This window comes from Anomalospiza imberbis, chromosome 1 (genome assembly GCF_031753505.1).
Source record: "Anomalospiza imberbis isolate Cuckoo-Finch-1a 21T00152 chromosome 1, ASM3175350v1, whole genome shotgun sequence".
In the NCBI taxonomy this organism is placed as follows: Eukaryota; Metazoa; Chordata; class Aves; order Passeriformes; family Viduidae; genus Anomalospiza; species Anomalospiza imberbis.
Genome location: NC_089681.1, coordinates 50,159,207 through 50,172,424, shown reverse-complemented (window position 1 = coordinate 50,172,424; position 13,218 = coordinate 50,159,207). Strand labels below are relative to the sequence as shown.

General features: G+C 45.6%; 1 protein-coding gene and 1 long non-coding RNA gene across 26 annotated transcripts in view; one reads left to right on the top strand and one right to left on the bottom strand.

Annotated features, from left to right (window-relative positions):
* The first annotated feature begins 2,359 nt into the window (after positions 1–2,359).
* The window catches only part of EPB41L3 (erythrocyte membrane protein band 4.1 like 3), a 143,102-nt gene continuing 132,243 nt past the window's right edge, over positions 2,360–13,218 (top strand). For 7 of the 25 annotated variants that reach the window (XM_068191716.1, XM_068191732.1, XM_068191707.1 and 4 more), the window contains exon 1: positions 2,416–2,606. Coding sequence is in view for 5 of the 25 variants with exons in the window: in XM_068191905.1 (XP_068048006.1) it covers positions 2,387–2,606 (220 nt within the window). In the remaining 20 variants the exon portion in view is untranslated. Of the gene's footprint in view, positions 2,607–13,218 lie in introns of all 25 variants that reach the window. The other 18 variants (XM_068191638.1, XM_068191628.1, XM_068191647.1 and 15 more) reach the window with 4 other exon arrangements.
* Positions 9,729–10,493, bottom strand: LOC137474894 (uncharacterized). Its single transcript, XR_010999550.1, has 2 exons — positions 10,415–10,493; positions 9,729–10,335 (listed from the first exon to the last, which is right to left on the bottom strand). It is a non-coding gene; the product is annotated as an uncharacterized lncRNA (long non-coding RNA).

Here is a 13,218-nt window from a genome sequence, read left to right as displayed (position 1 = left end):
GGGTCAGCTTGATTTATTTCTGTTTTACCTGCCCCAGAACACCCTCATTTCCTGATTAACACAATGGCTTGGCACAACTTGAAGCCCAGCAAGTCAGATTTCTCTCAGCAGACATCCTGATCACTCCGATAGATATTTTAGGAACTCGCCATTAGTTCCTTTAATTAATGCCTCTCCAACAGGGACTGGCGTGGCCTTTTCCCACATCAGCAGAACAAAATACACTTCAGCCATTTTGTCCCAGGGTTGGGTGATCTTTATGAAATTACCTGAAGACAGTTCCCCTAAAGCCCCAGGTACCTGCTGCCACCCTGGCAAAGCACCAGCTTCCCCCAGGAGTCTTCCCAAACCTAGCACTCACTTTATAGCACTCGCTCTACACATGCGACTCCTTCCTAGAGCCCACCATGACCTTAGCAGAGATAAGAAACCCCTTACAGGGTGGGGTGAACTGTCAGTTCATTCCACAATAGCCAGTGGAAATCTGTGGGGAACGGCAATGCCACTTTCCTGCTCACAGCTTCACTGCTTGCCTCGAATCCCTGCTCTTGCTGGGCACCCTGGCCTCACCGTTCCCAGCTGGAGCCATGTCTCTGCTGATATCACTGGATTCCTGCTGATGCATCGACCAGGGTCGTGTCCCAACTCACTCACCTTGTCCTGTGCACCCCTTGCATATCAATTTGCAAAGCTGTAAAAGTCAATAGCTGTACATAGATCCACAGTAAAAAAAAAAAAAAAAAAAAAAAAAAAAAAAAAAAAAAAAAAAAACCATAAACATAAACCAAAAAACACCAAACAAACACACAAACAAACAAACAAAAAAAACCACACAAATGCAGGCACCCAGGAGCCCAGGAAATTTGCTTGCCACACAACTCCTTTTAATAGCAGGATGTACTCTCTGAGCCGACCTAAGCATAACTTATCAGAGAAAATTATCTCATGTGCTGAACAAAACTTTCCCCATTGGAACTTCAACCTTTGAATCTTTGCCACTGGTAGCTGGCACACTGTGCCCCGCCTCCCAAGGAGATCTCCCCCATGGGTATCCTTTGAACTCTTAAGACTACATGTGATGGATCTCAGCAATTATTTGCACTGTGGGCAAACTTCAGGTAGAGGTGCCAGCAGGGGCTGCTGGCTGGAAGCCAAGGGATGCCACAGCCCTTCCTACCGCTGCCTTGCACCGTGGCCCTTGGGACACAGCCCTGCCCTGTCGCTTGCCTCCTCCGGGAAGGGAGACGGCCTTCTCTGCTGCCGAGCAGAGGGATTTGCTGGGCACTGCATAGCCAGCAGGCTTTCTAAATGCAGCAGTTCTGGCTGCCTCCCACGGGGGATAAGTCAGCCTCGGCGTGATTTACAGACCTTGGCAGGGTCAGGTATAATCTTGGTGTTAATGACTTAGGCGTGACACCCAAAGCTCCTGGCCTGGGAACAGTCTTCTGCTTGTCTGGAGGGACATCTCACTACCATTTTGCCAAAGACAAGTCAGCTGAGAGTAGTACTGGTTCTTCCTCTGTATGCTTTGGTCCAGGAAATTCTCACTACTGTATGGGTATTCCCATCACCTCCAAAAGTGGCTGAAAATTTCCCATCTTGACACAGATGTGTTCCCAGGAACTGTAACTTCACTTTCCCAGAATTTCAGGGTGGTTCCTCCCAAATCTAAGGGGGAATTTCCACTTTTTGGAAACTGCTTTTTCAAACTCCCATCAGTGCAGCTGCATTCTTGTTTCTGTCCCACAGCTCCCAAATGCTGACCTTCTATGTGTCTAGAGTGCACTTGTGAAGGGGCTACCTATAATTTAAACAGAAAAACAGACTGAAAGGATGAGGTGCTCAGGTCTTTTTGCTCAGGTTTCTTTGAGGGCAGCATTGCTTGGGAAGCCCTCGGGAAGCCCAACCGGCCGTATCCTCTAGCAGTTGCACAGAAGTTTGCGGTTTCCCTGGATCTGTCACGGACTACTCACCCTGTGACATCCTGCCTGAGCTGCCGCTGCCTGCTCGGGGCATTAGTAACCATGTTCAGATGGTTCGGACCGGGCGGCAGTGCCTGCATCAAAGCCTCTCAGTGCCTGCTGCGGCAACAAGCTCCGCGTAAGCCTAACAGCACGAAACATCGGCATAAAGTAACCTCACGGAGCCGCTTTTAGTACTTTCATTCTTCCCCCAGAAAAGGAAAAAAAAAAACAACAAAAAAAAAAAAAACAACTACAAGCCAAACCAGAGACCGTGGTGGGGTGGCAAGAGGAGCTGGTGTGTCGCACGACTCCTCACCTGTCCCGGCCGCCAGCTCCGCGGGCAGGATGGTCCCGCAGCGCGCTGCCCACCGCCGCCCCCGCGGAAGCTCCGGGCGGGCGGAGGCGGGGCGGCGGCGTCTCCAATGGGGAGGAGGGGGGCGGTACGAGCCGTGCGGTGCCGAGCCGAGCCGTGCTGTGCCGGCTGCCGGAGTCTGACGGGCGCTGCAGGTGGGAGCCCGGCTCCGCGACGGTGCGTAACTTCGCCGGGCCGGGGCTGTCCGGACCAGCCTTCTTTGTGGAGAGAGGCAGGAGCCGCGTCCCTCCCGCAGCGGCGGCGGAGAGCACCTCCCGGGACAGGCTCAGGTGAGGAGCCCTCGCTCCCCGCGCTTCCCCGGCCGCCCCTGCTGCCGCCCTGGCCTGGCTCCGATCAGCGGGGCCCGCGGGTCGCGATGCGCAACGGGACCGCCGAGCTGTCCTTGGCTTGAGGTCAGCGGGGAGGGCCGAGGGGCGTGCGCTGCCCCCGCGGGGCGCGCTGCCGCTGCGCATCGCTCCGCGCCGCTGCGCCGGGAGGGAGGGCTGGGGCGGCGAGGCTGCGGCGCGGGGGCGTCTCTTCGCCTGTTTCCATTCCCTTCTCCGCGTTTCTCCTTTTGGCAGTCCCGTGCCCCACTCGTTCCCGCCGTGGGTCGTTTCGGGGGTCGCCGGGCAGGGTTTGCCCCCGCTCCGGTGGCGGGGCGGACTTGCTACCCGCGGTGCGGAGCGGGATGCGCGGCGCCAGGCGGTGCGGTGCGGGAGTGCCGCAGGCGGGGTATGGCTCCTGCCGGACCCTGTCCCTCAGCCGCCCTTCCCGCCTTTCTGCCCTCCGCGGAGCGCAGCATCTCCCGCGGAAGATCAGCCTGGGCACTGGGACGCGGCGGCGTCCGCAAAGTTACGCGCGGTGCGCGGCGGGGGTGGGTTGCGGGGGCGCGGAGGGGCCGCGCTGCGCAAGCCGGAGCGCGGCCGGAGGAGCATCCGCTGCTAAGCCCAGTTGGTGCTGATGAGGCACTGAAACCCCTTTTTGGGGCTTGGGGCCAGTCGTGATGAAGCCGCAAGATTTTGCGGGCGGCAGGGTCGGTGCTGCTTTAACATTAAAAATGTCTAATAGTGGATATTAATGAGGTGTGCCTCACCTCCCCTCCCCACTTTTCCCTACCTTTTCGGATGTTTAAAAAAATCCCCGAACTACTCAGCTGGTGACATTTACAGCAATTCATTAGAAAAGTGATACTAGCAGGAAAATGAAAAGTAGTAGTAATGGAGCCCCGGGGTGGTTGCAGATAGCGCCGAGGGACCGTAGCCCCCCCCCTCTCCCCGCTCCCCGGCAGTGGACAGCGGCGTGGGGGAGTCGGGGGCGTTTGCGAGCCTGTGGGAATGCGGGGGGCTGGGAGCGCAGGGTGCAATGCAGAACTGGAAGCGCCGAAACTCTGCATTTTGTGCATAGTTCAGTGCTGGGTGGCCATTTTTCTAATCTTTTTCCTGTCAGGCTGTTGGATCCCCAAAATGCTCATTTGGGACTTGAAAAACACCACCTCAGGGTCCCCTACCCTTTTGTTAGGGCTATTTCGATGCCAAATACTTGTGGTTTTGTATTCCAAACGGGTGATCCTTCATCAAGCTTTAAACCACGTTAAGATGTAGCTAAACGTTTATGAGGAGGATCTTTTCCCCTTCTTCTCTCTGGAGTTTGCATGTTTGTTCCTCTGTTACTTCCAGGGAAGGATTTAGTCCGTAACGTGATGGCCGAAATGGTGGCACGCAATTCAGTGTGCTGGCAGATGCTTACCTTCTTTGAGAGTTTGGGATATGTAGGAATTGGGATAGGCTCAGGCAGTATTAAAAGCTTGCTAAGAGGATACTGTTATACGGTTTCCTCCATTTTTGGGATCTGTTAGAAGTAGTCTAAAAATACTGGATCAACATTCCTCACACTTGTAACTACAAGACTTTTAAAGAACTGTTATTAGATATGCAACTTTTTTTTTTTTTCCTTCCCCTTTTTAACCTTGCAAATTATTGGTCCTGGTACTTAATACTCTTGTATCCTTGTTCTTGCAATTTGAAGGCATTACTATTGATTCTGAATTGAGCAGTTTTTAGCATCAAATCCTCATTATTACACAGGGTTGAGTATTTTAACTTGCTGAAGAGATACCCCCTAAAGTTCCTAGAAGCACCCAACCTTTGCCAAGTGCCTTAAACAAACAATTTGTGCAAACTTCTCAAGAAAATGGCCTTTTCTTTTTTTTTTTTTTTTTTTTTTTTTTTTTTTTTTAATTGGGAAACAGATTATCGCTATCTAAGTAGCACTTCTGTCCTTCCTACAGCAGCATTTATTTCAGCACATGAAGTTTCTTGAAGTCCCTTGCTCAAATATTGGTTGCACATTACTGCCCAGAACTAGCTTAGGAAGGCACTTTACTATCTCATGCAACCTTATCTGCCATTCCACAACTTCATAACAAACCCATTGGAACATGAAATGACCTTGGAAAGGTATCTTTCAATCTGACACAAAGCATTCTCTTAATAGGGAACAGCACTGCTCCACAAAGAGCTGATGTTTTCAAAATGATGCTTCTAAACTGATTTTATTTTTGTTTTTAAAGAGGGAAGGGTGACGGGTGGAATATTGAATTGGAAAGGAAAATATTTTTTTTAAAACAAACCCACTCAGCTGAAGTGGAAGCACCACTCAGCTTTAGAAGGAGGTGTATTAAGAATGTACATATGATAGTGATACTGAAGTCTAGGGTGAAAACAAATCTTTAATTTTAATCAAAGAAAAACAGCATTTCCTCTTCCAGTTCTGATTTGCTCATTCATAAGATCTTCAAAAGCCCAAATTATTAGTGGGATTAATTGAAAACTAGTTGGGTGTGTCAAATGGAGAAAAGTGATGAAGTCTGAAGGAATCTTTACATTTACTTGTATTGTTCTTGATATCATAATGCGATGCTTCTATATGGAAATTATTCCAGGGCCCTTTCAGTCCCCAAAATACTGCTCCTCTGGAAAGGCTGCAAGAGCACTTGAGAATCAACAGCAGTCAAGGGGGAGCCTTGCAGCTGTTAAGGGAATTAATGGAGGGGGTGCCAGGCCAGTAAGCTAAATGGGATTTTGGACCAGATGCTGGACTTTACACATCAGGCCTTGCAAAAGGGTGGCGGGTGCTTTCGTGCCCATGGTGGTTTCACCTCTCAGTGAGATGGTGCCTCCCGTAGAGCAGTGCGAGTCCCAGCCTCCCACCGCGCTCCGGCCTCGGGAGCTCAGGGTATGAGTGCCACCTGCTGGGTGCTGAGTCACTTTATATCAATTATACATCGTTTATACATATGCATGGTGCATTTGTGTTTACATACGTATGCTATGTTTATACATATGTTTATTTGCATGCAGGTGTACAGCTTTTCCACAGACATGTTCTTGGGTGAAACTATGAAACCTTGCTAAGACAAGCCTGAAGTTCCTCACCTTCTGAGGACTTAGCACAGCTTGTGTTGGTGACACTCAAACAGCACTTGGGCTTTGTATTTCAGGGGTAAAGGGGAAATTTTGATACTGCTGACGTTTAATGCTGCCTTTGTTTTACTGAAGGCAAGTGGGAATTTTCAGCTGTATGGCTCATGGCTCATGGTGTGGTAAGCTTTAACAAGCACCTCAGTGGTCAGATACCAGGCTGGCGAGGTAGAACTGAAATGGAGGCCCAACAAACCAAACTCACCTTTGTCATGTATCACTTAAATGTAAAATCTTCACTGCATTGCTGATTTCATATTTTTCTTCATCTTAACTCACATGTGTCCAAAAGATTTACGAGCATCCCACCTTGATATGAAATATCACTTCTCATTTAAATTAACTGCAGACCTATAGGACTTGCAGAACATCGATAGACTTTTTTTTTCCATTTTAAAGAATACATTTTTCATATTCACTCTCTAAGGTTTGCATAGAAGAGTAAAATATAAAAGTTTGATTCTGACCCAGAATTGCTACTGAAGGTGACACAATAAATCCAAATCTGACATCATTCCCACCAATGACTTTCCAATTTCCACTGGCTTCCATCTCCCCTAGCCTGCTGGGGCATTGGCTGGAATGATGTTTAAACACCAGTTTAATATAGCTGAATACTGAGTGATATCAGTTGCAGCACCAAGGCTTGTAGTTGTTCTGTGTTGTACTGACAGTATTAGGGAAAGATGTGCAGCCCTGAGTATTGGGGCTTTGTTGGACAGCTAACCTCATTAAGGCTTTATTGCTTACTTATTTTGTGGTGTGCTGGTGCCAGATGAGTCTTTTACCCTGTCTGTGGATTAGGAGTGAGTCCAAGCTGAACTATAAAAGTTTTCAGGAAACTTTTAAATGCTTTCAGCTGGAAAACCTATATTGATGTACTCTTGTGATAAATTGATAAAACGCTTCACATGGTTTTGAAAGCGTATTCCACGACTTGAGATCTGTACTTTCAAGAGTGTATAACAGTCAGGAATGAGTTGGTGGAGCAAAAAGCAAGTAGTGTAATTGCAGAGTTCATCTTAAAGTGTGATTCTAGCAAAAAAAAGGCACCTGCCATATCAAGAGGGATTACAAGATAGAATTTTGAGGAAGGGGACCCAATAATAATGCATAACTCAAGTTCACTGTCCCCTAAAACGTTCACAGTTAATTTGATGCTTGACAAATTGTGATTTCAGTGTCTGGTGAAGAAGCAATTGACCCTAAAATTGCTGCCTGAAGCTGAACCAACGTTTTCAGTTTCATAACCAGTGTCATGGAAAAATAGTATGTGAAGAGGAACACGGGAAATGCAGAATGTCCCTGTGGTCTTGCTCTTATGTATCTCTCCTCCCCCTGACCCAAGCAACTGGCATGTGGTGTAGGCAGTGGATGCTGCTGCAGTTCTCAAGGCAATTTACATCTCATTCATCCATCCATCCCATTATGGCATATTGTGACCTTGTTTTCCCCCCTCAAACCTTCTGAGCTGATAATGGAACTCTGTCCCTTATAACGTGTCAAACTTCAACAACCACCTCTTGTTTTCACTCAGAAGTGTATCTGCAGTATTGTCAATGGGCATGCTGCTCTCCTGTCCCCTCCCCATTCTGAATAAACCAGTTTAGCAACTCTCCTGCATGAATTCTGCCAGCTCTGAGTCATCCATACATTTTTGTTTTGTTCCTTCTTCGTGTTTTTGCACACCATGTTTCCCGCCATCCCCACCTACTCAACATCTGCTTTCATGTGACCTCTCATATCCTGATAAATTCATTAATGTTAAGCTTGCTCCATGCCACCATCAAAATCTCACTTTCTTTAACATGAAGTCCCGTGTCCAGTCAGGTGACTCAATGGCCTTTGCAGTCCTTGGGAGTACCTTGGAGTCGTGTCTGCTCCACTAAAAATGTTCTCCCAGTAATCTCAGTTTCCCTTGCAGAGGTAAAAGACAGGTAATATCTTGAGGGCAATCTGTAACTACAGTCACACTGACAGTAAAAGTGCATGGTGGCAGCTCTGGGGAAGGACTGGGGTACACAAGACTGACAAGAGAAATCAGAAATGAAGGCAAATCTTTTGCAATCTCTTTTCCCTTTCCTCTCCAATATTCTTCACATGAAGGCACTGGAATGGCTCCTACTGTAAAAGCACTCCTAGAAAACGAGCAACAACAACAAAAAAAGTTTTTTGCTAGCTAAGTGGTAAATATGTGAGCAATCATCTTCCTGTTTCTGCAGCCGTTCGTGCTGTCTTATTAATGGGCCGTGAAGGCTGAGGAGGAGGTAACTCATCAGCCATTATCCATCGAAGTAGGGGGGAGCTGCAAATTAGTTGCTTGTGCCAGTTTTGTGTTCTTTTTTGACACTATGAGATTAATTTGCCTTCATATGGCATAGTTTCTGCAGAGATCAAATAGAAACCACATCATTGCCCTCCTGAGTTGCTTTGAGATTTATAGAGGTGAAAATGAAAGTCCCTTTACTGGGACCCAGCAAAAGAGCATTGAGTTGTGAGGATGACTGTTCCTGAGAACAGCTGGTTTGGACAATTTGTATGGTTGAAACATGTGAACGGAGAAGATACATCCCAGTCTGTTGGAAGGGACTTTGCAATGGCCTTTGGCCTTTTGACATCTTGTCAGCCTTGGCCTGGTGATCAATCTGATGGTCACAGAGCTGCTGGGAGATGACAGCATTTCCTTCACTGCCTCCTTTCCTTCCACCTCAGGCTTTAGCACTCTCCTCGCCTGCTCATCTGTGCTCAGGACCTTGTGCACTTCCTGAACTTGCACATGCAATTGATTTCTCGAGTCAAAAGAAGAGCATGCCTTTGTCTGCCCTTACATACACACATGCAGTTTGTTTAGGTTAACCCATAGCAATTGGCATTTTGGACCAATCTCTTTGAAGCATTTAGTCTCCAAAGGAATAATAATGAAAAACATCCCAACCAAACAGAAAAGCAAAAAAAAAAACCCGAACGTTAAATTGGTCGAGTGTTTTGGAACAGTTGCCAAAAGAAATCAATGCTGAGCCTGGGAAAGCTGTAAAATTCTTTCTTGGGTTTTTATTAGTAGGAGAGAAGTGACACACACTGAGTTTGGTCACTCAGACACTGTTCAAAGGCCAAATTGAAAAAAAAAGTTGTTTCAGCTTGGGTGTTCTTGATGGTTTGCAGATGTGTAATAGTGCATAGATACTCAGCTGTGGGGTAGGCTGCAGGTCCCCTTAATTGCAAAAAATAAATTACCAATCCTCCACCATGACTGAGGATTCTGAAACTGAGCAGTTGCTGTGGTGGCTTTACCTTACTTCCTTGCCAAATGTTACATCTCCTCATCAAGGATTTTGAAATGTCAGCAGTATAAGAGAAAATAATATACCTTTTTCTATTTGTGATATTGCACACCTGTTACTGCCTGATGGGGGAAGTACAATAGAAAGTTTTTTTTTTCCTTAAAAAGACATTTTCCCCGCTCACAAAATGTTCATTCTGAGGACAGCCTTGACAGATCTTTATTAGACTGCAATTATTATTCTTTTATTAACATTGATATTGTGGGGGTCTTTTCTTTTTTCTTTCTAGAGTAAACTGGAGAGTGGAGGGTTGTTTATGTTCAGTCCATTTAATGAGTTACCTGAAACTGTCTTTTAATGCAGACTTAACAGAAAGCAGTAGTGTTGTGTTGTTCATTGAATCTCAAGAGGTTTTTTTTTTCTTCTTTTTCTCTTCATTTTCCTGCTGATGGCTATGACTGTGCTGAAACCATGGACTTCACAAACTGGATGAATGGCTGCCTCCTGGAATATGGATAATTATGGTGAGTGTGCAAAATGAGTTTCACTTACTTCTGCTTGCTTGGGAGAAAGAGGAAGACTATTACGTATCGGAAGCTGTGCCTGATGAAAGCTAAGGCTGTTTTTGCAGTGTTGGTTTTGTCAATGCAACAGGCAAAGCTTACTAAATTTCAAATTATTTTTGATGAAGTGTGTTTTTTTTTTTCCTTATTCTGTTTTATCACTGGCACAGGTGAAGGAATTAACATGCTCTGGATTAATTTCAAATAGTGTCATGTTATGAGATTGAGTGTTATTGTCTTTGTAATAACTTTTAAATTACTTTTCTGTAAGACATGCTGTGAAGCAACAGCTTAGAACATTTTAATTTTTCTTTTCTGACTTACTCAGTTGTTTCTGCAAACAGTTCAGACAGAAGATTCATTGGATGGCTTTTTAGAAAAGCACTGTGTTGTTCTCCTTACTGTTCCTAATACCAATGTTGCCTGCAGTGTGAACTTTTAAGAGATGATGTGTTGATAATGTGTTTGTATTAAATATTGTAGAAGAATTTTCTACGAAAAGGTCTTCCATCCCAAGTAGTCTCTGGTGAAGTTTCTTTTTTTAAAATAAAAAAACCCGCAAAGCTCTGTCGGGGTCACACTCTTTCCTTGTGTGCAGACGCCAGATCTGCAGAATATTCTTCTGGGGGTATCTGCTGTTGCTCCATGAGGAGGAGGTTTTGGCCCTTTGGGCTTTCAATAAAGGTGGCTGGACAGCTGCAGGGAAAACATTTGCTTTGAATATATCAACCTGGAGATCTGCTTCAGGAGCATGGTTGGAGGTGGTAGTGTTTACCCAGTGTTGTCTGTAGGAGTAAAGAAGCTGCCTCTGAGCACTGAGGGGAGGTTGGCAGCTTAGCAGCCTTGGGATTTATCTCAGAGGTATTTAGACCTAGCAGAAGTGACTTGTTACTACTAATAGGTTTAATTAGGGAAAATAACTTGCTTCACCTCTCACTTGTGTGGTGACAACCTTGCATATGCACAGCCTTAAGTTTTGAGGGACAAGACAAATGTGATTTGGGAGTGGGGTTGGCTGCGTGTCCTTATCCAGAATGAGGCGAGTGTTCCTGGTGTGGTGATGGCCCTGTCCTGGGTAAGGCGTGGGAGTGAGCATAGGGCTGGCACTGGCTACTTGCTGACAGATTGTGGCTGAGTTTAGCTGGTACACACCCCTTCTGGGGAAAGGGGGGAAGGTTGACATTGGCTCTCTCTCCCTCACCTCCTTCTTTTTCAGTCTCTTGAGTGTGCACAATCTGCATCACCTGCATTCTCGCACTGTTGCAAAGAGCCTAAGACTAAAAGATGGACATCAAACTTAAGAATTTCTTATCAGGAACAGATTTAGAGAAAATTTGAGATAAAGCCTGATAGTTTACATTCAAGCATTTCTGAAGTATTGTTGCTTAATCCTTTTTATTGATCCATAGCTTGTGCTGGGAAGCTCTTGTCTCAGGGCAATCTCCAGAGTCCTGGAGGATAATGGCATTAACCACATATCATGTGACCTTTTAGGCAGGATGAACATTTGTTGCACTACTGCATTTACCTTCACTCTTAGTTCTGGTTATGTCTTTTACCCCTCAGCTGCATGCCTTAAGAGTGCAGTTAAGAAGCCTTCTGCATGACTGTACACGGTAATTTGGTGACTGAGTAGCAGTAAGGTCTGTAAGGTGACTGCTGCTTTGGATTGCTGTCCTTTGATGTTCTAAGGAGCCTTGAGGAGCCTGAGAGAGCAATAGCTTCTGGGGCCAGGAAGCAATGCATATTTACTGCGATGGACACGCTGCTCAAAACTCTTTGAGTCTGAAAACTAGCAGACTGCATTCCTCATAGCTTTGCTCCAGCATGTATCTTGGTTTTTTGGCCTATTTTGTAATCTGCATGAATAATTGGCTCTCATGTTGCACCTATATAAAGAGATGCTTCTTCGATATCTGGAAATGCAGTAATGAGTGCTGAAGTGCTGCCATCACCATGGCACATCAGGGAAAGTTTGATGTGATCACATGGGTGAGCTTTCCACCCAAGTTTTATTCTTAGATTTGTTTTTCACTTTCACTCTGATTTGGTTATATTTGAATTTTTGGCAAATGCTGTTAGCAAAGTTAAAATCTGAAACAGCAATCTAAATCACAGAGCAAAGTGTACTTTGCATAAACAGATAAATAGCAGAGCTAAAAGTATAAGGAGTGCTTTCTTTTCACTGAAAGAGTGACATCATTGCAAGCTCTTCTCAGTGGTGGAAGGCCAAGAGAAAGTGGATACCAGCTGAAATGAGAGAAGTTCACACTGGTTACCAGGGTAAAGTGTTTTCCCTCTGAGAACAGACAGCTGGATAAGGACACAGGTTGCCTGGGTAGGCTGTGCAGTCTCCATCATTGGGAGTTTTCAGGACCTGACTGAACAAAGCCCTGAGCTGGATCTCACAGCTGACCCTACTTGAAGCAGAAGCCTGGACCTCATGAGCCTCTTCCTAGCCGGAATTAATTTGTGATTCATTAAAAAGCACTTGAGTTTAGAGGGATCTGTATGCTGGGAAAAAGAGTAAAACTGGAAGAGTTAAGTGGCATGGTCATGGAGGGTGTTGTGATGACAGCAAGTTGGTGGTGGCTGCTGTAAGATGAAAAGGGATGTAGCATCTGGAGTGCTGTCTGGGGCTGTCTGTGAAGGATTGTTGCTTTTGGTTTTTAATTGAGCAAAGCAATTAAAACTTGACACTTGCTGCTTCTGAAGAAGCCCTATGTTCTTTGTCTTATGTCAATGGTAGCTGTATAACTAATCTCTAAAATTTTGGAAATAATCAGTTGACTTTTCTTTATGTTGATTGACATACCACTTACCTTGTGGGAAGAGATTTCAGAAGTAAATTCTTCATGCAGAAGACTTCCAGTCTTTCAGGGATTTTTTTTTTAGTTGGTTGTTTGGTTTCTTTAATTTTTTTTCTTTTTTTTTTTTGGTAGATACTGATATATGGCTATTTGCATTCCTTCAAAAATTGTGTGGGAGTACAAATAGGAGGTGGGTGAAAATCTGTGGGTTGATCAGACTGAACATGAGCCAGCTCCCCAAAGTGATGTAGGTGCTTATGAGTGGTTATGTGAAGCCAAACAGTGCTAGAGGGGGAGAAAAGTGGTCAAGGTACTGACACAACCTTGCAGGGTGAAATAGGTGAACCTATAAAGAGGAGTGAGGACATCTCAGAGATGACCACAGTGCATTTGGAGGACCAAAGCACTGCTAGTGGTTTACCCAACCCTCCAAGTGTGTTTTCCTCTGTGTTTTCAGGAAGATGTCTTGCCACATTGGAGTTAGTCTGGCAAACATTTGAAAGAAAACAGAAAATGTCTAATTTTTCTTTCTCCTGGAAGGTCATTAGTTTAACTTACAGATTGACTTGCCTCCTTTGTGTTTGGAGGCAATACAGGTGAATGTGGAAAGCAACAGTTAGCAACTCCAAATGGGATTTTAAAAGTTTTTGCTGATTTTTGCACTTTTTAAACCACTTTTCCATCTGCTTCCACCCACATACTTAGTGAACTGTCATTCTGGCCAGTTATGCCCCAGCTGTGATGGGATGCAGTCAGTGGGTGAGCTCCC